This window comes from Vulpes lagopus, chromosome 7 (assembly GCF_018345385.1).
Source record: "Vulpes lagopus strain Blue_001 chromosome 7, ASM1834538v1, whole genome shotgun sequence".
Classification (NCBI taxonomy): domain Eukaryota; kingdom Metazoa; phylum Chordata; class Mammalia; order Carnivora; family Canidae; genus Vulpes; species Vulpes lagopus.
The window spans coordinates 16,826,670-16,853,223 of NC_054830.1; the positions used below are offsets into that span (position 1 = coordinate 16,826,670).

The following is a 26,554-nucleotide window of genomic DNA, read 5'->3' on the forward strand; positions in this document are numbered from 1 at the left end:
AAATATCAGCCAAGACTTGAAGACTCTGACTACCTGACCTCAGAATTAAGTAAATCATCATACCTTCCTTTGAAATGTTTGGCATCAGTGACCAGACATCCATTTACAAAAAACCAAGTCCCAAACAGACCTATTCATTCCTTCTTACACTTGTGGAAAACAGAACATCACAACTGTGTCCTGTGCTTACATGTGTGCTTCTGAAGGCGAAACCTAAAGGGGCGGCTGCACATCGCTGGGACTTGTCATCCTGTCCTGTTGCCTTGTGCCTACCTCCTGAGGCCAGGCCATTTTTGATTCAGAACTAAACCTACAACTAAGTACAGCTCTCTTCAACTCAACTAAAACTACCCATAAAATAATGGTGCATGTCTAATAATACATTTGGTTACATGACAGGTGGCACAGAGCTGCAATATGCCAAATTCACAGAAAACAAAGTGAAATGTGCTTCTCCTGGAGCAGGAGGAAATTCACTTTCTGGCTGTTTGTTCCTTCTTCCTTAATTTGTCTCAGAGTACAACAAACTTTCCTAAACCTATATCCTATGTGTGATGAGATCTTATTAGCAATATCTTGAATACCTATCCAGAACCTGACCCATTTCTCTCTGCTTGCACAGCTATTGCCCTGGTCCACCACCATCTCACGCAGGCTACCTGGACAGCCTCTCCACCAGTCTCTCCTTTTTAGGCCTTGCCGATTTGCAATTTCCTCTCTACAACACAAGAAGTGCACTGATCCCTGTGAAACTGTAAGGAAGATCAGGCCAGCGCTCTGCATTTAGTCTCTATTTTTATGGAATGCATAAAATAGGTTCTGCAGTTTTTCCACACTTTAATAGAGTAAAAGGAAAAGCCTCTGGATGGCTCACAGGGACTTCTGTGATGAGGTCACCAAATCTGACTCTACCCTTTCACCTTCTCCTCATTTGTGCTCCAGCCCAACTATCTACTCCTTAGTTAGCAAACATGCCCCTGCCTCAGAGCCTCTGCGCTGTGTCTGGACCTTAGAAGCCAAGGCCCATTGTGTTTCTCAGTAGGGCCTTCTCAGACAACACCACTGGAAGGTGAAATCGCTCCCTTAACCCTCCCCTACGCCCCTTCCCCAGCCTGCTCCATACAGTTATGTAGGTACACACAGCACAGAACATCACCTGACATCCTTCATTAATTAGTTCAAGCTCTACCAAGGCAGAGTTTGGTTAGGTTTTATTCACCACTGTATCCCCAGTACCATACACATGCCCAGAAAAAAGCAGGTGCATAATAACTATCTGTTGAATGAATAAACGACCTCAATCTCACATCACCCATGGGGCAAAAGCCATCAGCTCCAGGCAGGCTGACTCTTCAGCCTCTTCCACAATCATGCCTTTCTCATCACATTCTAGACTAAGGCCTCTTTAACAGCTGAGACCAGTCAATCCTCCATTAGGAAGGCTGCCTTGATAATCTCAGCCAACTGTGGCGTCCCCTCTGGATTTCCATTGCCCCATAGCCTCACAGTAGGTGGTGTCTCTACCTTTCCATGTCTCACCCATCCTCTAACCTCCTTGGGGACTGGGTCTGGGATTCCCACAATGTCTCTTCTTTCTATACCAGGTGAATAGCACATATCAGTCAAGAGAGCAGGTTTCCGACATGGGTTACATTGGGTACTGGAGCCACTTGGAGAGAACTGGGGGGTATGGGCTCTGTCTAAAGCATTCCCATTTGTATTACAAAGAAGTAATTTCATGCCAATGAAAATGGATCTGTAGGGACACGTGGGTGGCTCAGTGGTTGCTGCCTTCAGCCCAGGGCATGATCCTGAGACCCAGGATCGAGTCCCACATCGGGCTCCCTGCATGGAGCCTGCTTCTCCCTCTGCCTATGTCTCTGCCTCTCTCTGTCTCTCATGAATAAATAAATAAAATCTTAAAAAAAAAAAAAAAAGAAAAGAAAAAAAAGTAAATGGATCTGTGAGCTGATCTAGTGGACTAAATGCTCTGTATCTGCAGATCACTTGACTAGGTGTATACTCGCAACTCTGAGATTAAGGCCTGAGCTGAGATCAAAAGTCAGATGTTTAACCAGCTGAGCCACATAGGTGCTCCCATATCGGATTCTTAAAGTCTAAGAAAAGATTTTTGACCTCTATTACTATATAAATAAAACTAAATGTTTAATTCAAAAACAGTACGTCTTAGAGCTATTGCTTGTAGGTAAAGATGACCAGAAATGCACCTTAAAGTGAATCAAAGCGATGTGGTGGACAGAGGAATACCAGGCACTGAGTACAAGGCTCTGCTCCTGACTGAGACCTTCTAGTCTCAACTTTCTTAAGTGGTCATAGAGGGGATGGTAAAACCTCGCATATCTCAGAGTCTCTTGGTTATAATGAAATGAGAATGGCTCAGTTCTTTATAGGTTAGGAAATGTTAGATAAAAAAACCAGATTTGACACTAGGCTCTGTCACTTACGAACTGTGACTGGAGATATATAATGAACCCTGTCCAAGCTCCAGTCTCTTCATCCCTAGGAAGGGTCAACAAAGATCTGGCCTTGTATGCCCATTCAGCATCACTGCTGCATTCTTGTCCAAGGAGATTCAAAGTAATCAGTATTTTCTTGCTCATACACATTTTGAGAGATTAAATGAGAAAATCTATATAAAGTGGTTTAACGCAGTGGCTGGTCCAATAAATGACTATAAAGCCAACAAAGGTTTATAAATATAGAAAATATATAATTACTGATTACTGGTGTGCCTAAAGAAAAGGAGGCATGGATGGGGGATCCCTGGGTGGTTCAGCAGTTTGGCTCCTGCCTTTGGCCCAGGGCACGATCCTGGAGTCCCGGGATCGAGTCCCGTGTCAGGCTCCCAGCATGGAGCCTGCTTCTCCTTCCTCCTGTGTCTCTGCCTCTCTCTTTCTCTCTCTATATCTATCATGAATAAATAAGTAAATAAATCTTAAAAAAAGAAAAAAAGAAAAGGAGGCATGGAAATATTTACCGAACACCTACTATATGTTCAAGGCACTATGCAAAGCACATGCCATACTTCTTTAACTCCCATAATAGTCCCGCATGGAAATCACAGGTAGGAAAGTAGCCATGGCTTTGCCTGCCCACAGGAAAGATAGGATAGCAATGCCTGGTGGAGAAAAAGAGGTTATGCCTTCAGTGTGCACAATGTGAATGGGAGCCATTTTGAATTTTGCAGGATTCTCTGCTTCTGAGAGTGAGCCTCCAAGCTGGCCTCAACACACTCACTTCCTAGTATTTACACCTTACCCCTTCCTGAACCCTGTCTACCCTCCAACTTAGTCCCAGAACCAGAGTTGGTCTGGGTGACTGAGAGAACACAACAGAAGTAAAGGGATGGGACTTCCAAGTTGAGGTTACAAGAAGACAGTGTGGCTTCCACCTGGATGCTCTTTCATGTTCTTGCTCTCTTTACTCATTCACCCTGGGTAAGTCCCTTCACGAATAGCACCACAGAAAGGCTCATGTGGTAGGAGCTGGAGCCCCTGCCAACAACCACAGGAGTAAGCTGGGAGATGGGAGCTCCAGTCCTGCTGAATCTCAGGAAGCCTGCAACCTCCTAGGGCCCCATGCCAGAGCCAACTCCCAGAAACCACATGAGACCTGGTTTTCTGTTTTCAAGCACTAAAGCCTTGGGATCATTTTTTTCCATAGCAGTAAATAACTAACACAGCTGTGTTCCTGACAGTCAGTGGCCAGGGCTAGGGACAATACCAGACCAAGGGTTTCCCTGTCCCAAATGCTGACTGAGAGAAGGAGGGCTGGCCACCAAGAGATTTGATCAGAGCAACCTTATGTGGCAGAGAGAGTCAACAGAAATGTGTTCTCATTATACTCAGACACCGGCCACTAAAAGGTTTTATGTGCTCTGATTAGAATATAACAAAAAAAGATTCAAATAAGAAAAACACAGTGTAGCTCTGTAATTTGAGATAATATTTATTACAAATCCACAGCACAAGAGAAACTGTGAAGGGCCAAGAGAAGTGCAGCTATCACACTCTGCCTCTGGGACTCAGTGCAAGAACTGGGAAGGGGCGGAGGGTGGTGCTGATCTAGGAGATAGTTTCCTTGAGAGTTTAAAGAGTGGGAGATATGCAGGTTCAGCCTCTAAAAAGAAAGTGACTTCGAGCTAAGAGCCCCCTGAGAATCTAGACATTGTTCTCTAAGCACCCAGTTAAAGAGTTCTGCCCATTTTCCAGGCTCATACATCAGTTCTGCTTTATGAATGACAGTAAGGCATCTGGTTGCCAGTGGATATGACACAACCATCATGTGAATCCTGCATGTGTCAATAATCCACTGTATTATAACCCTGTTAGTTACCCTGAGTCCACACAAAAAAAATTCATAAATGAATTTTACCACCCTCTCCCTTTCCACCCTCCTCTTTCTGTTCCCACAGGAGCAGTAAACACACACACTGTGCCATCTTTTGTTTACTTGACTGTCTTCCCCATTCAACTAAAGGGTGGCCTTTCCCATTTCTCTAGCTTCTGATGCTGATGCTGGCATCCATTCATTCAATATTCACTGCAACCAGGGCCCATGATGTGCCAGTTCTGTGTTTACAAAGACACTCGATCAATTCTGCGCTCAAAGGGCATATTCTCTGGTACAGGAGAGGAACATGTGAATCAGTAAATACAAAACAGTGTAAATGCTCTGTTAGGCTGCCACAGCAGCAGATGGGGTAGGCAAGTCACCAGAGGGGCAGGGCTGAAAGATGCAGGTAGACGAAGTGGCCTTGCTGGTACAGGAGCAGAATGTAAATAGGTGGCACAGAGAATGAGGCCACAAGGAAAGCCTGAACGTGGCATGGCATGGCTAATACATAGAGGGTGACAGAGATGAGACTGGGGTGGCCAAGAGCTCCTACAGAAGGAGAGAGCCAGTGATGTGAGGGATGCTTACGAGCTCAGGGAACTAGGGGTGGGATAGGGAAGGGAATGGGTAGAGCAGCCTCTGCTCATGAAGCAGCCTCACTGTCCACCAGGGCCAGAATGCCTCCTGAAATGGTAGAGACACTCGTAGAACAAAATGAAAATGGGCTATTTTGTGATACTTACTGGGCTACTCATCCTGAGGAATCTAATTGAATCCAATGTCAAGCTCCCTGCTCAGTGGAAGTGTTTCTCCCTCTCCCTCTGGCCCTCCCCCTGCTTGTACTGCTGCCTCTCAAATAAGTAAATAAAATATTAAAAAAGAAAGAAAGTTACCAATTCCTCTTGTAGTCAACTCATTAAAAAAACTTCTCCAAAAATTACCTTGAGGGGCACCTGGGTGGCTCAGTGGTTGAGCATCTGCTTTGGGTTCAGGTCGAAATCTGGGGTCCTGGGATTAAGTCCTGCATCAGGCTCCCAGTAGGGAGCCTGCTTCTCCCTCTGCCTATGTCTCTGCCTCTCAGTGTGTCTTTCATGAATAAACAAAAATTACCTTGAATAATCAACTGCTCTTCTGCCTCTATGTTTCTTACCTTTTGTTGCTTCTGTCCTCAGTTTTGGCATTTTTCAGAATTCTCTTGACCCTGTTTGGGCCTCATCCGTCTATCACAAGTGTCTAGCCCCTCCCATGCTGCTTAGAGAAGTTCAGCAGAGGCCTAGCTCCACCTGCCATTCACCATGCAGGAAGGGGAGGAAGACTAAGGTCACGGTTGGACCAGAGGAGGGTGTGGTTAAAAGGAGTCCCATAAACAAGACTCCTAACTCAAGATGAGATTAACTCCTACTTACTGAAGAAGACTGGAAATCAAGAAAATTCCTGAATCAGGCCTATATGAATTCTACTTTACTGGCTACAAGTAGAATATAAAAGAAGGCTGAGATCTAACTTTTGGAGAGGGAAGAATTTTATACCATGATGCATCTGGAAAGCTGAGACGTGTAAATGCTGAAGTTTAATTCATTAGTTTTAGAATGAGAACAGTGTTCCTTCTGCTTATCATCAATAATCCCTTTGTTAATCCCTTTGAAAGGGCAAACACAGGAAAAAGGACTAAGAGAGTAGGCTACCATTCATTTTATCTAATTTTTAGTTTATGAAAGGTGATCAGCATTTAATTGTCAGAAAGCCACTATAAACTTCCTCTTACTTACAGCCTCCTTTTCTCTGTCCATGATAGTTTCCAGCTCCTCAAAATGTCGAAGTTTGATCTCCAATTTCTTCATCTGTGTCTCAACCAGGAGGGCCACTAGAGATTTGATCTTTCTCTCTTCCACAGCAGCCAGGTGCTAAGTATAAAAGATCATTCAAATTTTTTAAGAGAACATTTGTTTAAAATACAGTAACAAAATACTGAAGTTGCTATTCAAAGTAGGGATTATATAATTAAGAATGGTGCCCTAGATGACCTTTGTATGTCTCTACCAAACATTTACTTCAATCTAAAATGACTGTTGCTGAATTTCTGGTCCCTATGGGTATACATAACCCTTTTAACAGGGTTGTATTGTTATATTATATATATATATATATATATATATAGTTATTGTTACGTATAATATATACATTGTTATACATAACAATACATATATTGTTATGTAATATTGTTTATTATATATTGTATTACATTTATATATAGTTATTGTTATGTATAACAATACAACCCTCCCATGGTAAACTATTCCTCTCAAAAACAGCACATCAGGAAGGGTTGGTTTAATCAGGGCCCTGATGGGCAAAGAGGAGGACACAAGTAGCCATCTGCCACCCAATTACCTTATACCCTCACCCCTCTACTCTATGTCTCCCCTCACCATTCTTCCCTTCTTAGGAACTGTCCAGGGACAGCAAAGCAGTGGCTTTCCCCCCCACACCCAACACTCAGATGTAAAGCCTCTGCTTTCTCTCTAGTGAGTGGAACTGTGGGGGGAAAGGAAAGGAGGGGGTGAAAAATATTCCACCTCTAAATTTGAGGAGAGGATCTGGAGCAAGAGAAACAAATACACTACAGGGTAAGAAGGTACTCTGGAAGAATGTGCTATTTGCCTGCCACAGGACAGAGGATGAGCCCTATTCATAATTCTTGCCTACTCTGCAGCACACAGAGGAAGGTACCACATTACACAAAGAAGACGAGGGGTTTGTATTTCACTGCAACTACCTAGACCCAGCAGGGGTCAATCCCACCCTCCCTAGACACCATCCCAAGAGCTACACCAACAAACTTCCAACACCATTATGCATTCCCCTTCATTATATCTGCTGAATTTATGTGCCTATTTTTCTTCTATACAAGTGAGAAGTAACCTGAAGCAGTGGTCTTACCAATCTGTTTCAGAGAATCTAGAAGGAGCTAACATGCAGGAGCATTTAATATAGGCTTTTGGGAGCTAAATTAATAGACAACACTTAAATGAGCGTCTTATTTTTCACTCTTTTACAGTTAGAAAAGAGAAATGTAGTTTTATTCAATAGAGATCCATCTACAAGATGCAAAAGTATAAGCAAAAGGTGACAATAAGCAGGTTTTATGAATGAATCTACAGCTGGTTCATGATGCATTTGCCTCCCTAACTATACTTTGAGCTATGTATCAGTAACAAGTTTAAATAAGGATTACATGATTCTAAGCCTGCTATCATTGTATAGTGTTATGCAATTTGTATTTCTAAATAAGAAATGTAACGCAACATAAAATCAGAAGTTTATAAGGAGGCGTCACATGAGAAGCAGGTCTCCCTTTCACGTGTTATCTCCTAGCAACGAGGACTAATGCTATCATTTCCCAAGTGTAATTCTAAGAGAATAGGATTTGTTGAACTTTGATGGCTTTAGTAGGATAAGGGTTTTTTTGAGAATTATCCAGGAAGTTGAGGACATCTCCATGTATTATTAGATCAACATGCCAAAATATTTCCTCTGAAACCTGGAAATCAAGAATTTTCAAATAGAAAGGACCATCAAATAATAAAATAAAAACTAAAAAAATACCCAGCAAGGAGTAACTCTGGAAATTTAAGACCATGAAACAAAGAACAAAAGCAAATAGGAACGATGGAACAAGACTGGCAAGATGTGATAACCAAAGCTGGTGGTGTATACACAGAGAGTCATTACACTATTTGGTCTATTTCTATATATGTTCTAATAGTTTTATAATAAAGTTTAAAAAGGGGGTGGTGGCTAGGTCAACATATAGTTCCATGACAACTGGATATCCAAAGGCAAAATGAATTTGGACCCTATCTCATATCATGTACAAAAAATTAACTGAGTAGGTCAAAGGTAACAGCTAACACTAAAGAATTATGAAAAGAGGGGGATCCCTGGGTGGCTCAGTGGTTTAGCGCCTGCCTTTGGCCCAGGGCGCCATCCTGGAGTCCCAGGATCGAGTCCCGCGTCGGGCTCTCGGCATGGAGCCTGCTTCTCCCTCCTCCTGTGTCTCTGCCTCTCTCTCTCTCTCTCTCTCTCTCTCTATGTCTATCATAAATAATAAATAAATAAATATTTATAAAAAAAAAAAGAATTCTGAAAAGAGTGGCACCTGGGTGGCTCAGTCAGTTAAGGATCTGACTCGAGTTTTGGCTTAGGTCATGATCTCAGGGTCGTGAGATTGCTGCATGGAACCTGCATAAGATTCTCTCTCCTTCAGCCCCTCCCACTCATGTGTTCTCTTAAAAAAAAAAAAAAAGAAATCTGAGAAGAAAAAAGCAGGAGTAAATCTAAATGATCTTGGGGGTGAAGCAAAAGATTTCTTAGATATGATACCAAAAGGTAAAATTGAGAAGTTGGGATTCATCAAATTAAAAACATCTCTGCTTCAAAGAACCGCATGAAGAAGTTCTGTAAAAACACAGCTCACAGGGACACCTGGGTGGCTCTGTGGTTAAGCATCTGCCTTCAGCTCAGGTAGTGATCCTGGAGTACTGGGATTGAGTCCCATTATCGGTATCCCTGCATGGAGCCTGCTTCTCCCTGTCTGTGTATCTGCCTCTCTCTCTCTCTGTCTCTCATGAATAAACAAACAAAACCTTAAAAAAAAAAAAAACAAAAAAAACACACAGCTCAGAGACTGTGAGAAAGTATTTGTAAATCATATGTGTGATGAAAGACTTGTGCCCAGTATATACAAAGAGCTCTTGTAACTCATGCCTTCACTCATCACAGATGAAGTGATGCTGGTTGAGGTATGGGGGAATTCAAATACAAACTGGTCAACATCTCAGACACTTGGTAAATATGGAAGATGCAGAGAGGATGGAAAGCTAAGGAGTTGGGTTCAAGGAAAAACAGAAATTCCTGCAAACTCCCTTTTGAAGTGATAAAAATTGCTTCAAAATTCCAATCTTAAATTCTGCAAAGTCACACCCAAGATCAGGGGTGGTCCTGGAGAAGAATGACCAAACTGCCATCTAGCTTTAACTCAGCCCCTGCCCCTTCTCGTTCTGTTACCACCAGAGAGGAAAGCTGAGTTGTAGAGACAGAATACATCATCACCTGGGCATCTACATCTTATGTATATATATAAAATACCTTTTTCTTTTTATTCGGAGAACAAATTTTTATACATAGTTGGCATTCAATCAAAACAGCTGATCCACAGATGGCACAGACATTGGACTTAGCAAGCTCAAGAATTTTAAAGTATATTAAGATCACTATGTTTAAGAAAATATTGGAAAATATGGATAAAGAGAATTTCAATATATTCAGAATTTATTAATGAGTCAATATACTTGATTGAAATTGGGACTACAATATACGATAACTGAGGGGATCCCTGGATGGCTCAGTGGTTTAGTGTCTGCCTTCAGCCCAGGGTGTGATCCTGGAGTCCCGGGATCAAGTCCCACATCGGGCTCCCTGTATGGAGCCTGCTTCTCTCTCTGCGACTCTCTCTCTCATGAATAAATAAAATCTTAAAAAAAAAAATATATATATATATAACTGAAATAGTAATTCAAATATTAGGTTTAAAAGCAGAAGACTAATGAACCGAAAGGTCAACAAAAAATATTCAAATTGTAACAGAGAGAAAAAGAATGGGAAAAAAACAAAAACAAACCCAGAATCAAGCATAAGAAACGTGAGAAAGAGCAAAAGGCATTAACGTTTCTGTAGATGGGATCACAGGAGAGGACAGAAAATGAGGTAGAAGCCACATAGAGGACACGTGAATAACATATGAATTTGAGCTGTGAAAACCCATTTATACATGTCTTTTCTCTTCCTTATGATTGTCTTAACATTTTCTTTTCTCTAGCATAGTGTATTGTAAGAATACAGTATATGATACATAAAATGTACAACATACATGTTAGTGTTTGTTAATGATTAAGTCTTCTGGTCAACAGCAGGCTATTAGTAGTGAAGTTTTTGGGGGAGTCAGATACTTAACCAACTGAGTCACCCAGGCGCCCTGAACCATAGTTATTTTATTTTATTTACTTATTTTTGAACCATAGTTATTTTAAAACGAAAGTGGGAGGGGTGCCTGCATGGCTCAGTCAATCGGTTAAGCATCTGACTTCAGCTCAGATCATAATCTCAAAGTCCTGGGATCAAGCCCCTTCCTGCTCAGCAGAGGGCCTACTTCTCTCTCTCTTTCCCCCCAGTCCCTCAATCAATCAAATAAAGAAAAATCTTAAAAAAAAAAAAAAAAAAAGTAGAAAGAAGAACATTCTTGTTCAAGGCTACACAACTATCACGTAGCAGAAAAGGGACTTAAAACCTGTTTAAAGACTCTTCAACGTGACATAACAAGGTCTGAGGTAGAAGAGTTAGTGACTAGGTGTCTGTCTAGGCAAATGCTATTTTGCTACTTTATGCACTAAGCATGGTTTAAGTAAGCTGAAATTTTAAACAGGATGATCCTGGGTGCTGGGATTGAGCCCTGAGTTGGGCTACCCACTCAGCCGGGAGCCTGCTTCTCCCTCTCCCTCTGCCATTCCCCCTGCTTGTGTCCTCTCACTCTCTGTCAAATAAATTTTTTTTTTAAGAATTTTATTTACTTATTCATTAGAGACACAGAGAGAGAGAGAGGCAGAGACACAGGCAGAGGGAGAAGCAGGCTCCATGCAGGGAGCCTGACGTGGGACTCGATCCCAAGTCTCCAGGATCACACCCCGGGGTTCAGGCGGCGCTAAACCGCTGCGCCACCGGGGCTGCCCAATTTTTTTTTTTTTTTTTTAAAGAAAGGTGACACATGCAGACTTGGAGGAGTTAACTGGATTATATGCTTCCTTCTCTCTTCTGCTCTTTACTTTTTGATTCTTAAAAATTAGAAATTTAAATCATAGACATGCTAAGAAAATAAAACAAAAACATTTTCTGAAACATTTTCATTAGAATGGGGAATTTTATCAGATTAATGCTTCTGTATTGGTTGGGAACAGCCAGACTCCCAAATCTGCAGATCTGGGTTTTGGTCTTGGCTCTATGACTAGTCACCTAACTTTGGGCTTCTCATTAACTTCTGAGGGTTTGTTCCACATCTATGAGATGAAAGAGTTCAAGAATCTCCAAAATCATCTGTGACATTATGTAGGAAACATCTTTGTCGTTAGGGATTAAATATCTACTAAGGCAGTATTCCATCTATAACATAACTTGTGTAAAAATCAAATATGCAAAAGTGGAATAAATTTATGTATTGGGTATGTAAAAGTTTCATTCCAAGACATGATATGAAACTGTATATAATCCCTTATTCGATCTCACTTGATACTGACTCCTTAAGTTCTATTTCCAGCATTTTTTACATGTTCTTTAGTTTAGTTTGATTTTTCTCCTTCATGACTAACTGTATATCCTAATGGCTCAATCAGAATGTGAGGTTCAAGATTAGTGGGTTGGTTCCTAAGAGGCAGGAACCATCACACATATCTCTTTGGTACCAAACAAACCTCCCAAGGAAGTCAAGTTCAGCACATAATGGACACTCAGATACTGGTTTAATTAAAACATGGCACTTTCCAGCTTTTAGAATGCCTTTTTTAATACTTAATTTGATTCTTATAATAGTCATCTTGTCAGAAAAGCAGATCAGAAAAGCCTTCCAATTCAAACAAAATGATACAAAAAGGCTCAGAAAATTTTAGTTGCCTCAGGTAAATGGCAGAGCTGGAACTAAAAATTAAAACTTGAAATCCAATGGCCTTTTATAGTTATCTACAAACGCCTATTCAGAACAACTGATATTTTAGTGGGCGCTTTCCCTGGGAATTCTTGGAGGGGACTTGTGACGGATTAAAGATGGCCACAAACTCACTGACCTTCCTTCCATGGAGAGGAGGGTCTACATTCCTCCTCCTGAATCAATGAAGGCTCTCTAACTGCCTTACCCAAGAGAGAGCAGTGGTGCCACTCTCCAGTTCCCAGTTTGGGAGCTTCACGTCCTGTCCCATGGAACTTTCCATGTAAGAAGTATGATCAACCTGCTACAAAGACCACAGGGAGCGACTGAGACTCTATGAAGAGGGAACAGGACCCAGCCACCCTTGGCAAGGATGAGGACCTGAAGGATCTGTCTCATATCCCCTGGGTGAACCTACCCGAGAGTACCACTACAATTCGACTCATGCCACATGCTCCAGTGTTCAGGGCTCCAATTCTGTGCAATCATGAGATATAATATAACAGTTGTTTTGTTTAACTACTAAGCCTTGGTTTAGGAAGATAAATCTGGTATCTAGAAACAGGATGCTGTTTTATCAAAAAACTTCAGTGTTGCTTTGGGTCATGCAGTGGGTGCATACTAAAAGGACCTCAAGAAAACCACTGGTGAGAGCTTTAAGACAGAGAGGGAGAGGTTACTGGAGGCTGGAGAGAAGTCAATCTTTATTATACAAACAGCACAAAGTCTGGAAACATTGTCACTTCTAGTAATGTGGACAACAGAAAGGGTCATTAATGAGCTTGTGAATCTGGCTGGAGTGATTTTCAGGCAAAACATAAACGTTCTTTAAGTATTACAAGTAGCCAGAAGAGAAAGGAACCAAAGAAAAACTATTCAGTTTCCAGGCCATCATTATTGGAAGTTAGCAATCTCCTAGACAACTGAGAGCAAACAGAGCAGGAGTTGAAAAAAGAACTGTTTCTCATCGCTAGTTGCTCCTAGCAAGGGTCTGAAACTACCAAATGGCTTCAGGACAAAGATAAAATCCAGAGCACTACCAGTTAACTACTACCTCAGAGTTAACAGCACCAGGTGTGCTGTAAGAGCTTCTGAACCAAGTGCATGGTAGGATTTCTAAGAACCATAAGGTTATATCTGCCCCTTGGACCCTCTCTACTAGATAGGAGGATGTCCAAGTATCTTTAAGAACAGGTCTCCTATGTTCTGTATTACCATAAGCTAATGTTTTCCATCAAGTTGGAAGTTTTTAATCAGCCATAATTCCCCCCAACCCTTCCTTTTTTTCCCCTGTCTCTTTTACTCTCTCCTCTCCTTCTGGGACTCTTCTAACAGGTCAAGAAAGCCCCTTAGCAGCAAAACTGGGCTGTGTTTTTTTTTTTTTTTTTTAAAGGGATGTTATATTTTCTTTTTGTTTTTTGTTTTTTTTTTTTTAATTTTTATTTATTTATGATAGTCACAGAAAGAGAGAGAGAGAGGCAGAGACATAGGCAGAGGGACAAGCAGGCTCCATGCACCAGGAGCCCAACGTGGGACTCGATCCCGGGTCTCCAGGATCGCGCCCTGGGCCAAAGGCAGGCGCTAAACCGCGGCGCCACCCAGGGATCCCTGGGCTGTGTTTTTAATGGAAAAGGACAAAGACTGAGAGGCAGATCCAAAGCCCAGAGTTCCAAGTCAAAAGCTGGAGAGAGTTAAGTCACAGAGGGCAGGACTGGGCCCTGGTGAAGACCGGCAGGAGAAACCTGCACCCGACTAGACTTCAAAGTTGCTGTGAACCACGACTGCTCTCTTGGTGCTTCCCATCTTCACATTTCTTGAACGTGAATGCAGTCTTTTTCTATGCATCCCACCACTGTTATGTCAGAATTTGTTATGTCAAATTCTTCCAACTGAGAATATCAACATGCAAGGAGCTTCACCTATACATGGACTTGATTTAGAGAAGATCTCAGAATCCTCAGATATCATAAACATGAAACAATGGAACATTTACTTTTCAACTGGGAGAAATGTAGGTAATTTGTGACCAGAGGGCAGACTGGGGGGTTTAGGTGGAATGTCTTCCATCTAGAGGTCTGGCCCATGACCCCTGCACCTTGAATCTGGATAGAACTTCTGACTGGTAGAGCTGGGTCGAGGTTATACAGTGCCAGGTTGGAGGCCCAAGCCCCCAAGATGCTGGCAAGTTCCCATTCTCATTGCTCAGGACACTATTCTTGTAACGTTACAGGCTTCCATGTAAAAAGTCCAATTACTGTGATACCATCCTAATATGAAGAAGCCTAAGATTACTTTGTAGATTAGCTGTGTGGAGATGGTGATGCCAGCCAGTCCCATGGTACAAGCACCCATCAGACACAGGAGTGAGGTTACCCCAGGTCCTCCCTCACAGCCCAACCCTGAGCAGACCCAGCCAGTGCCATACAGAGCAGGACTTTTCCAGCTAAGTCTGCCTGAGTTTCTCACTCACGAAAATGATACAATACCAAAAAAAAAAAAAAAGAGAGAGAGAGAGAGAGAGAGAGAGAGAGAAAATGATACAATAAAGTGATGATGGTCTTAAGCTGCCAGGTTTTATGGTGGTTCCACAGCCATGGGTAACTGTGGCAAAAGCACAGCTGCTGATACTTAGGTTATGGATTCCTAAAGGTCTGATAGCAGTGATGACCAGGGACTTCCCAAGAAGAGCTATAGGGAACACCTCTTTTTTCACATACTGTCTTTATGGAACTTAAGAATGACGAAGTCTGGGAGCGTGCCACAGGTGCATGCTATGTGGAGAAACAACCTAAAAAAGCTTAATGATAACAAAGAGGTAACTTGACTATAATAGAGTTGAGGTGAACTTTATATAACAAAGTACGGATTTCAGCTAGTAGAACAGGAGTAGATTCTGTTTAGTCATATAAGGATGAAAGTGAATAGGGCTAATTGTAGGCAAAATGATCAAAGAGGTCAATTTTAACTTCTGTCTTCTCTTCACAGGATCAAGTAAAAAGATACAGTTTCAATGATCAATGTGTATCGTGCCAATCGGTTTCAGTCAATACTTAACTGATAAAGCCTTAGGAACATACAATGAAAATTTCCTATCTCAATAAAGAATTTCAGGTAAAAAGGGAGCAAGTAAGAGTACCACTGAGGGATGAAAAAGAATCTTCCTGTTACTCCAGAATCAACCCTCGTGGTTGGTTCTAGAGGAAACGTCTGTAGTCTTAAGAAAATGTGATCTCAGTTATCTTGGAAGAACCCAATCCTGTTGCTGCTGAAAAAAAAAATATTCTAGTTTGGGGGGTTTCCAGTTTATTCTAGCAATAGTTCTGGACTCTGCCTTCCAGCTAAACCTAAGCACCCAGATGGAAGGGAGGTAGAGCACCTAGCCAATGATGTTCCTTCTCACACCCACACACCACTCTTCAGGTGTATCAATTCACAGCTTGTCAGTAGGTGCAATGAAGAAATGGATATGCTACGGAAGAGTCCCTCATATGGCAAGGATGGGAAAAGCCAAGAAAGCATGCCCACCCTCCCTATGTGTTGTGAAGCTAGATTCAGAACCTATAATTAAGACTCCATGTCAGTGTGACAAACAATTAAAATGTATCAAGGAAAACTCTTAATAACAAAGCTGTTTATAGATACAGAAGAACAAAAAGAGAATAAGAGAAAACTTGGATCGGCTAGATAAGCTGTACTAATTACAGTAATTTCAGTGAATTCCTTACCCTTAATTCCCATGTAGCACAAAGATGATTATGTGTGCTGTGAAATGCATCAGCCCAGCTGTAAGTGGCACTGAACAGTTCACGCATGCCAAGTCATGCATCACACGCATGTGTATTACTCACAGATCTGTGGAAAATGCAGGTGTCATGAGAATAAAAGATCTAAGTTCTCAGTTATCAGAAATAAGAGTGAGGATGAGGGAGTGAAAATTCAGTGACCTGGAAGGAAAATGTCTCTAGATTCTTCTAAACCTCCTACAGAATATCTAAGGACCAGGGCAACTCCATAAAAGCAGTAAAGGAATCAAACAGCTGTGGCAAGGTGGTCAGGAGTGCACAGCACACAAACCTCTGTGCCCAAAGCATTATTAACAGCTACGAGGCCATCATGTTTTCATCAGACATGAAAACATCATGAAGCATCTGTAAAATGTTTATGGAATCTACCATTTTATTTTAGTTCCTTCTCTGGCAACCCCCAGTGAAGCAGACAGAGTGGCAGAAAAGGAAGAAATAATGGAAGGGAGAGAGAGAGAAAAAGATCTCTGTGAGAGGGAAGTGGGTATAAAGCCCAGCTGGAGACGTCACAGTGGATTCTGTCTGTGAGACCTAAAAGCAACAGTTCAGGTCAAACAGACAAGAAATGACACTTGAGAACTGAGAAGGGTCCTGAGCATGAAAAACTCATGAATTCCACAGTGAAGAGTTTAAAATTTTAGCATGAGAGAGTTAGAGAATTTATTTAAGAAAGTATCATGTTCCTGTTTGGATTTTTAAAGATTTTTCTGCATATTGTATGATTCCATTTACATGAAGTCAAAAAAGCAGAAAGTAACCCATGGTATTAGGAGACAGGCTAGCAGCCACTCCTGGGGCAGGGGTGTGGCAGACACAGAACTGGAAGGGAATATGAGGAAAGTTCTAAAGGCTGGAAATTTTATGCTGCTTGATGTAGGTGCTGTAGTGCCAAGCCCATAGGTGGGGGCTCAGTCTGTGAAAAATTCACTGACTGTAGACATATATTCAATAGACTTATTCAAATATAAGTTATACTTCAATGGAAATTTTAAAAATGAAAAAAAAATTACTCGAGCTAAAAACAGAGAATGGGCTAAAACAGGCAACAGATGATGGAGGTCGGCCTAAGGGAGCAGGGAAGGGGCTGGCCATCACCAGCAAAACTGACACACCAGGAAGGATTTGGTGCCTTACCAGCCATGGAAAGTGAAAGAATGAGAGGAGACAGAGAGGATCCCTGCAGGTCTGAAGATTGGGAGGATGGCATGCTGTCTCCTGACAAAAGTCACAAAGGACAAAAGCCCTCCTGGCCTCCAGCTCATTTACAAAATAAGCCCAAGGCAATCTTTAAGGTCCCTAGTAACAGTCTGATCAACCAGAACTTAGCTCAGAGACAAGGAGGTGCCAAAGAGTCCAACCAGGCAGAAGAAAGAGAGGCCCCCAAAATAGCTTCCAATGAAGGAGCAAAACCAAATGAACGTGAAACCACTGTCAAATTGGTGTCCACATGAGGACTCGCTTTGTCAAGAGTGCACCCTCAGTAATTCCAACAGGCAGGGGACGGTAGAGGAGAAGAGAATACCTAATACTGCAACTAAATCACCCTGAAGATCAGGAGGGATCTTTCGAAGAGACTGGGAAGTGTGAACATACAGGACCTCCTGCTACTCAACAGGTCCCGTCAGCCAGGGTAGGGGTCAGGACTGACAGAGCACAGCTGTGCCTGTAAATACCCCTCCATGGTTGGCACCTATGCCCAATGGGCAGACACTCAAAATGAAGGTCTTGTGGTTTTAACTGGGTCATCTGTGGGCTTATTATAAATCATGCATCACAGATTAAACACTTGGAGAGGTAGTCTGCAGCAGCTGAATAGTCTGTGGGTATTAAGGTCCATGAAAGAATATCTTTACCAATGGATTAAGAACAGCTCAAGATAAAACGATTAGGTATGTTCCAGTAAATACTGCTCAAAATGTGGGAACCTACAATGGAAGGAAGCTACTTCTAAGGGTAAGAGATGGAGAAGGGGTGAAAAGGTTTTTTTTTTTTAAACTTCACATACTCATGCCTGGAATGCTTTAAAATACTAAATTAACACAAAGTGGGGAAAATAACATTCTCCTTTCTTCTTAAATATGCTGTGAAGCCAATACTAGGTTATAAATAGAGAAAAACCACCCCCAGAAAAGCTGGCAAATTCAAGAAGGAAAAAAAGTTATTTTAGGTCCCCCTCTCTCCTTTCAGTCTGTAAGAGCAGGGTGAAGTATTTATACAAGGAAACAGATTTTTGTCTTAAAAATCACAAATATTTCAATCAAGCAGAAATTGGAATAATAGCCCAAGACAAGTTCTGCAGGCAAACAAGAGGGACTTTTAAGTTCTGCCTTCCATCTCTGCAGTGTCCACAAGCTGAACTGGGCCGAGAGCTGAGCAGCACGAGGAATGCCTGGAACACACACTCCTCCCACCCAGAGCAGATCTGCAACTTGCTCCCCGCCTCCTGCCTATGAATTCTTAACCTAAAAATGCCGGTCAAGCAGTCATCTCCTGTTGGGTGCAAGGCTCTTTGTACTAACGTTCCCAATAACTGAAAACAAGGAGACCATTCACGGCTGAAGGGAGCCTGGCAAGGGCTGTGAGCGGCAAACCTTGGCTTTGGTTGCAGCGGAGGCAAGAGCAGCTGCTGCGGCCGTGGCCACATTTCCTTCGGAAATTTCGTGCTCTACTTTCTTCTTCCCGAGATCGCTTTCTCTTTCTTTACAAGTATCAGTGAGTTCCTTGTTCTCCTCAGTTTCCTTTTCTTCTGAAAGAAATCAGAAGACTTTATTACCAGTGTGCCCAGTCTCAATAAGCCACCGTACTTCTCACCTCCGTCAGGACAAACTAGGACTGAGGTTACAAAGAGATCTCAGTGCCGCCTTCTTCTAAGATTTTTGCAGAACCATTCCACGCATGCGAGTGTTCCCCTATCTGAGACGAATTTTCTAAATAACATGGTTGTCTCCCGACAGTTCTCTAAGCTCTCTGTGTAGTTCCTGCGGAAATAAAGGGAACTAAGCCCAAACACCAATAAGATCAGTCAATGAAAGGCTCCGGGAAGCCCTGGGGTCCACAGGAAACCAGAAGCTGAGAACAAAGCACTTCCGCAAGCTTTCAGAGCCAGGCATGATGGATCCACTGGCCACTGCCACGGATACCAAAATGGTAGGTCTGTGTGCTGACTTCCGTCTCGCCGAACAACTTGTCTATGTGCTACTGACAATGAGGCATTAGCACTGGTGCTTAGGAGCAAAATAAAACTCAAACTTCAATGGATATTTACTGTTACATTAAGAAATAACCCCAAATGTCTGAGGAAGTATTTCTGTATAATTAAACTGCCCACATTTCTCCAGTGCTATCCAGTTTTACATAAAAAAGTCCAAAGAGGGGCTGCTGCCTGGGGGCTCAGTGGGTTAGGCATCTAAACTCTTGATTTCAGTTCAGGTCATGATCTTGGGGTTGTGGGACTGAGACCAACATTGGGCTCCACACTCAGTGGGGAGTCAGCCTGAGATTCTTTCCTTCTTTTGGTGCCCCTTCCCTTGTTCTCTCTCAAATAAATAAAATCTTTTTTAAAAACCCATTAAGTCTAAATAGTTTCCTTGAATTACCTGATTTGGTATCCTCACTAACTTCACTGTCCTGCTCCTTCTCACTATTTTTTTCATTTTCTCCATCTTGTGCTTTATCACCTTCATCTGTTTCATTTTCCCCTTTGTTTTCTGCCTGAAAGTGGTACAAAAGAGAACAGAAGAGTGAGCAAAAAACAGTCCTTCTACAAGTGACATTACCTTAGAATAAAAAAGACTATTATTTTGGGCAGGAAATGAACTAGGTCCAGAAAGGCGTTGAAGAGAAGAGCTGGAAAAGAAATAAATTTAAAGAAATACCTTTCACTTCCTTAATACCTGAGTGGTCACACGTCAATATGCCTCCAAAACACACAGTCCTTGCCCTCTCTGTGCCCTCTGCTATAAAGCCAGGATGTCCAAAAGATGTCACAGAAATTTGTGTCTATTACTTATTGGTTAAACAGATAAAGGCTTAATAAATAAATGAATTATTGACTACTTGTCCAAAAGGACCAAGAGCATTTAAACTGGACTTTATCAACCGAGAAGCAAGATGGAATGCTGCCAAAATAAAAAAGCGGACAAAGCCCTTTAATCCAGACATCTGCTAATGGTTTTTGGAAAGAGCCACAACAGGGCATCAGTGATGATGCTCTGGGAACTGAAAACTTTAATTCCTCTGGTCAGAATTTGGTTTCATTTACAGATTTTGAAATCCCTCTGACCTCGGACAAATCATTAACATTGTCTATAAAATGAAGAGGGATTATCATCCACTTGCTGAGACTTTTTAGGAACCAGATGAATTCATAAATGTAAAGGACAAAGCATAATATTTAGAAAAGTTTAAGGACTATAATTAATTTTACTGTTATCCTCAACCACTCCTTATTTATATACAATTTTAAAACAATATATGCAATCAAGATCTTAAATCTTAGCCTGTATATGTTCACTCAAATAATGAGTGAAAGCTCATCATGTGCTCCTAATCTTTTTTTATTGAAGTATGGCTGACATACAAGGTTATACTAGGTTCAGGTGTATGACATAGTGATTTGACAATTTTATACATCACACAATGCTGGATCAATCTAGTTACTGTCACCATACCTTATTATAACATTGACCATATTCTCTATGCTGTACTTTTCAACCCCATGACTATTTTTTAATGGGAAATTTGTACCTTAAACTTCCTTCACTACTTTGCCCATCTCTCTAACCCCCTTCTCCTCTGGCAAGCACCAGCTTTTCTCTATATTTAGATTCCACATATAAGTTAAATATTAACAGTAGCAGTCTTTCTCTTATTTCACTTAGTATAATAATCCCTAGGCCCATTCACGTTGTGAATGGCAAGATTTCATTCCTTTGTATGGCTAATGACATTCTTATGTGTGAGATTCACACCACTTCTTTATGTATTCATCAGTGGGCATTTGAGTTGTTTTCATGTCTTGGCTATTACAAATAATGCTGCAGTCAACATAGGGGTGCACATTTCTTTTTGAATTAGTGTTTTTATTTTCTTTGGATAAACACCCAGTAGCAGAATTGCTGGATGATACCATAGTTCTATTTTTAACTTTCTGAGGAAGTTCCACAGTTTTCTAGAGTGCCTACACCAATTTACATTCCCATCAACAGTGTACGAGGGTCCGTTTTCCCCACATAACTGCCAACACTTACTGTCTTTTTGATATTAGCTTTTCTGATTGGTCTCGCTGTGGTTTTGGTTTGCATTTCCCTGGTGATGGGTGATTATTGTGTATCTTTTCATATTGTCTACTGTCCACTTGGATGTCTTCTTTGGAAAAATGTCTATTCTAGTCCTATGCCCCTGAATCTTGAAGAGGCAGTGAAATCTTGTGGTATCTTTCAGAGCCTCTCTGAGTCAGAGATGGGGTCACAAACACAAGAGGCACTCTTATAATGCCTTCTGTACACTGGTTTTTGCATCTCTCCTCCACTAGCAATGGGATCTTTGATACCCTCTCATTTCAATTTTGATCTTTATAGTTCTACCTGCTGTTTAAAATCTACTACAAATATCACCTTCTTATTAAGACCATTTTGATTATTTTCCTGCTGGCAATTAACTCTCCTACAAAAATCCCTTAATCTAGAATTCTCTTCTAGCACGAGTATAGGACCAAACTCTGTAATTCAATATTCATAAAAACCACAATTTTATATTCATTTTCCTAACTGTGCCTGAAAGGGATATAAGAGAAGAGGTTGAGGAGTGGATAAACCTTCCGTGAACAAGTGAAAAATGTCCTATATTATGCTTTGTGAGAATTATACCTTTAAACTGGCGAAGTCCAATGGCTGCTAGAATCATCTATAGTTCCCTAAGAGATATCAAAGACCAAAACCCAAAGCATTATGCTATGAAATGCAAGCTCTTTCTGCATCTTTTCTGTCATAGGAGAATTCAAACGGAGAGGCTTTACCTTTTCAGGCTGCTGACCATCAGTATCTGCTTCCATTTTTTCCTCTTCAGCTCCTTCTACAAGCAAAAGAGCAAAAAAAAAAAAGTAACACAATACAGAAAGAGGCAAAAGCTATCATACAGCTGTGAGTGCTTGAAATACAAGTATGTACGATAACATAGACAACTCTCACAACCCTAAGGCTGAAGTCTAGCATAAAACACAGACTTTATATTAATTTCAAAGTTCAAAAACAGGGATGCCTGGGTGGCTCAGCAGTTGAGCATCCGCCTTCGGCTCAGGTCATGATCCCAGGGTCTGGGATCAAGTCCCGTATCAGGCTCCCCACAGGGAGCCTGCTTCTCCCTCTGCCTGTATCTCTCTCTGCGTCTCTCATGAATAAAGAAATAAAATCTTAAAAAAAAGAACAAAAACCAAAACAGATGGTGGTAATCAACAGTGTTAGAAATCAGGACAGCGCTAACCACAGAAGGGGTGTGCAAAAAGTGGGTTCAAAGTGGGGCCTGAGATGCCAGGAATGATCTGTTTCTTGATCTTAGGGCTGTTTATATGAATCCATTTAGTTTGTGAAAATGCATAGAGCTGCCCACTGAGGGTTCTGTATGTATAAAAATAAAAAACTCAAAAGAATTTTCAGCAAAAAAGAGACCCAAATAATCTATTACTATTTAATATTTAATGAGTATATATTCAGAGTATTTTGAATTGAGTACTGGAGAAATAATGCTAAGCTGGATAGACATGAACCTCTGGAGCATCACATTCTGGCCAGAGAAGACAAAAACCAACAAATTCATCACAGATGTACATGGACGAAATGCTATGAGAAGCACAGAGAGCATGGCTATTTCAGTCAAGGAAGAATAAATGGTTACATGAGCATTTTCTAGGCAGATGCGGCTAGGGATGTGTGGGGAATACAAGTATAGAGAAGGACATTTCAAGGGAAGATACAGAAAGACTAAAGGGTGCGGGGAAAATGTGAGTCCTTGGTGATGACTTGGAAAGGGGGAACAGATAGGAAAAATCAGGAGAAGGGAGATAATCCTGTTAAAAGCCTTATGAGAAAGAGCCTTGAATGTGTTACTAAGGGAGTCTTAACCATATGCTGTGGCTAAGAAGTTAATGATTTTAAAAACAAAGATAACACAATCATATATATTCTCATATATATTTGATTATATGATACATAACATATAATAATACATAATAATATATAATGATATATAATCAAATATATGTGATTAACCAAATATATATATTTATACATATGTATATATACACATACATATGTATATATATTTGGTTTTAGAATTTTATACAGGAACAATTATTTTATATAGGACGGTCTGTTGTGGTTTTAAATAGAAACATTCAAATATCCTACAGCTTAAACTTGAATATTATCCTCTTGTAAATGACAAGACTAATGGTATTTATCTTCAGTGGGACCACTTAAACATATCTAAACAAATATATTTAAAATAATGTTAAAGAAAAAAAAAATAGTGTTAAAGTCATTGAAAAGGAAAATCCTTCTTGCTCTAATTCTTACAGATGGAAGCAGACTGCTCCCAGAATTCTGACTTACCAGGAGCTCCAGGGGACAGGATAGTTTGGGATATCATGAATCTCACATAAGGTAGATTACCACCTTCCAAGAGACTACAGTGCAGGAGGGAGACCAGAGTGTGGAAGAAGTGGAGCCAGATCTATATTTGGATCCTGTACCTGGATCAAGTATTTGGAAAATTGGAAGGGCAAGGTCATATCCAGATGTATTCACTTAGAGTAGCTCAGCACTGGGAAGTAGAATCCTGGACTAACCAGGTCCAGGGCAGACAAATGGGATCTCAAGCCAGTGGCAACCCCTGGCTACTAAGAGAAACAAAATCCTCTGCAGACTGTTTCTCCAACCTCAACTGTAGCCGTCGAAGTGATGAGCTTACAAAGAGCAAAACACCAGGAAAGGAAGCCACGAGGGGATGCCTGGGTGGCTCAGCGGTTTAGCACCTGCCTTTGGACTGGGGCGTGATCCTGGAGTCCCTGCATGGAGCCTGCTCCTCACTCTGCCTGTGTCTCTGCCTCTCTCTCTCTCTGTGTCTTTCATGAATAAATAAATAAATAAATAAATAAAGAAGGAAGGAAAGAGGAAAGGAAAGGAAAGGGAAAAGGAAAAGGAAAAGGAAAAGGAAAAGGAAAAGGAAAAGGAAAAGGAAAAGGAAGGGAAAGGGAAAGGGAAAGGGAAAGGGAAAGGAAAAGGAAGGGAAAGGGAAAGGGAAAGGGAAAGGGAAAGGAAAAGGAAAAGGAAAAGGAAAAGGAAAAGGAAAAGGAAAAGGAAAAGGAAAAGGAAAAAGAAAAGGAAAAGCCACCAGCACAGAGCAGCAACATTAACCGACAGTTTTAGCACTCAAGGATTGCTAAGATGAGATCCGCCAGATACCAAATCTAGCACAGTCATTGATAGGATGGATAATTAAAATGGAGAATCAAAAAGGTCTCCAATCAATAAAAGAGTATCAGAGATGCACAGAGATTTTGTTTTAAATCCAGAAGATCAAAAATTTTTCTAGAAATGAAGGGAAACAATATACCAAGTGTAAAGTACAAAGCTATAAAATATCTCTAAAAGAAATGATCCATACAGAAACCACAAAAATGGGAAATACAAAAGCATAAAAGAAGACAAACCAAGCAAAAGCAAATCCAAGGAACAGTGGCATTTTCCCAGTACTATTACTTAATATATGCATTAAGAGGGATCCCTGGGTGGCGCAGCGGTTTGACGCCTGCCTTTGGCCCAGGGCGCGATCCTGGAGACCCGGGATCGAATCCCACATCAGGCTCCCGGTGCATGGAGCCTGCTTCTCCCTCTGCCTGTGTCTCTGCGCCTCTCTCTCTCTCTCTCTGTGACTATCATAAATAAATAAAAAATAAAAAAAAAAATAAAAAAAAATATATGCATTAAGAATAGAGCATTATTAGAAATGGAAGGTGAAAAAAAAAAAAAGAAATGGAGGGTGACAATGTAATAAAGGTTTAATTCACCAGAAAATTTTAGTTTTTTATACTTTTGGGAACCTAATAAAAGAGAATCAAACTATATAGTGCAAAAACTGACAGAATGGCAGGACAGAAAAGAAAATATGCCTCATAGTGAGGATTTGAATATATTTTACTTAATTAAGATCAACAGTGGGTGTAAATGCAAAAAGACAGTTCAAGTGTGTATGTGTAGAATTCAATGCCCCCCAATCAGAGAATACAGACATATTTAATTTCAAGCTCACAAGTAACATTAAAAAATACTGATCACGAATTAGGTCAAAGAGCAAGAGTTAACAATTAAAAAAAAAAAAGAAATCAATGACACACAGACCAAGGTCTCTCACCATAATGCAAATGAAATGAGAAGTTTATTTATTTATTTTTTTAAGATTTTATTTATTTATTCATGAGAGACACACAGAGAGAGAGAGAGAGAGAGAGAGGCAAGAGACACAGGCAGAGGGAGAAGCAGGCTCCATGCAGGGAGCCCGACGTGGGACTCGATCCCAGGTCTTCAGGATCACACCCTGGGCTGAAGGCAGCACCAAACAGCTGAGCCACCAGGGCTGCCCGAAATGAGAAGTTTAAAACATGTAGATACAGGGATCCCTGGGTGGCGCAGCAGTTTAGCGCCTGCCTTTGGCCCAGGGAGCGATTCTGGAGACCCGGGATCGAATCCCACATCGGGCTTCCGGTGCATGGAGCCTGCTTCTCCCTCTGCCTATGTCTCTGCCTCTCTCTCTCTCTGTGACTATCATAAATAAATAAAAATTAAAAAAACAAACAAACAAACATGTAGATACATTTCTCTATGCTCAGAAATTTAATTTTGGGAATCAGTAAAAATAGCACAAAGAAGGAAATGTAAAGGTTCCTTAAACTTACATCAGAAAAGAAAAACATGCTTGATGTTTACATGCTCTATGTTCCTGAGAAGCAGAAAAAGAATAACAGAATATAGAAGGTACAGAGAAAAAAATAACAATGATAAAAATAAATAAAAAGCAAAAATATGACAGAGTTAAAACATACAACAAAGTCAATATATCCTAAATTTGGTTCTTTGAAATAATAAAATTGATACATCGGTGTGAAAGATCAAGAAAGAGAAAAGTGGCACAAATTAATTATATCAGGACTAGAAGAAAGGTCATAACTAAGGATATAACTAAAGAAACTAAAGAAAGGTCATTAACAAGGAAAAGGTCAAAATAAAAGTGACAAAGTACTCCGAAAAACCCTATGCTAAATAGAAAAATTAGAATAAATGGACAAATTATTAGTAAATGTATATTACCAAAGAGATTCAAGAAGAAAAAGAAGTGCTGAAAATTCTCATAAGAAAAAAAAAATTTTAAAAACTTAGACCAAACCACTACAGGTCCGAATGTTTTTACTGGGGTATTTCTAAAAAAAACTTTTAGGGAACAGAGGGTTACAATCTTAATCTTTTCTAGAGAACTGAAGAGAGAATACCTCATGGAATGAGGCCAGTATAACCTTGATTCACAAATCAGATACAGACAACAGATAAGGTGTATTAGAGCCAGTAGGCTGAATCTCACTCATAATCACAAATGA

At 40.8% G+C, this 26,554-nt stretch overlaps 1 protein-coding gene across 3 annotated transcripts in view; it reads right to left on the minus strand.

The window, feature by feature from the left end:
• The window catches only part of SMARCC1 (SWI/SNF related, matrix associated, actin dependent regulator of chromatin subfamily c member 1), a 173,290-nt gene that overhangs the window by 23,397 nt on the left and 123,339 nt on the right, over positions 1-26,554 (minus strand). For 2 of the 3 annotated variants that reach the window (XM_041762048.1, XM_041762050.1), the window contains exons 22-25: positions 21,926-21,981; positions 19,506-19,620; positions 18,501-18,655; positions 6,126-6,260 (exon numbers count right to left, since the gene is read on the minus strand). In XM_041762048.1, coding sequence (XP_041617982.1) covers positions 6,126-6,260; positions 18,501-18,655; positions 19,506-19,620; positions 21,926-21,981 — 461 coding nt within the window. The remainder of the gene's footprint in view (positions 1-6,125; positions 6,261-18,500; positions 18,656-19,505; positions 19,621-21,925; positions 21,982-26,554) is intronic. The other variant, XM_041762049.1, reaches the window with a different exon arrangement.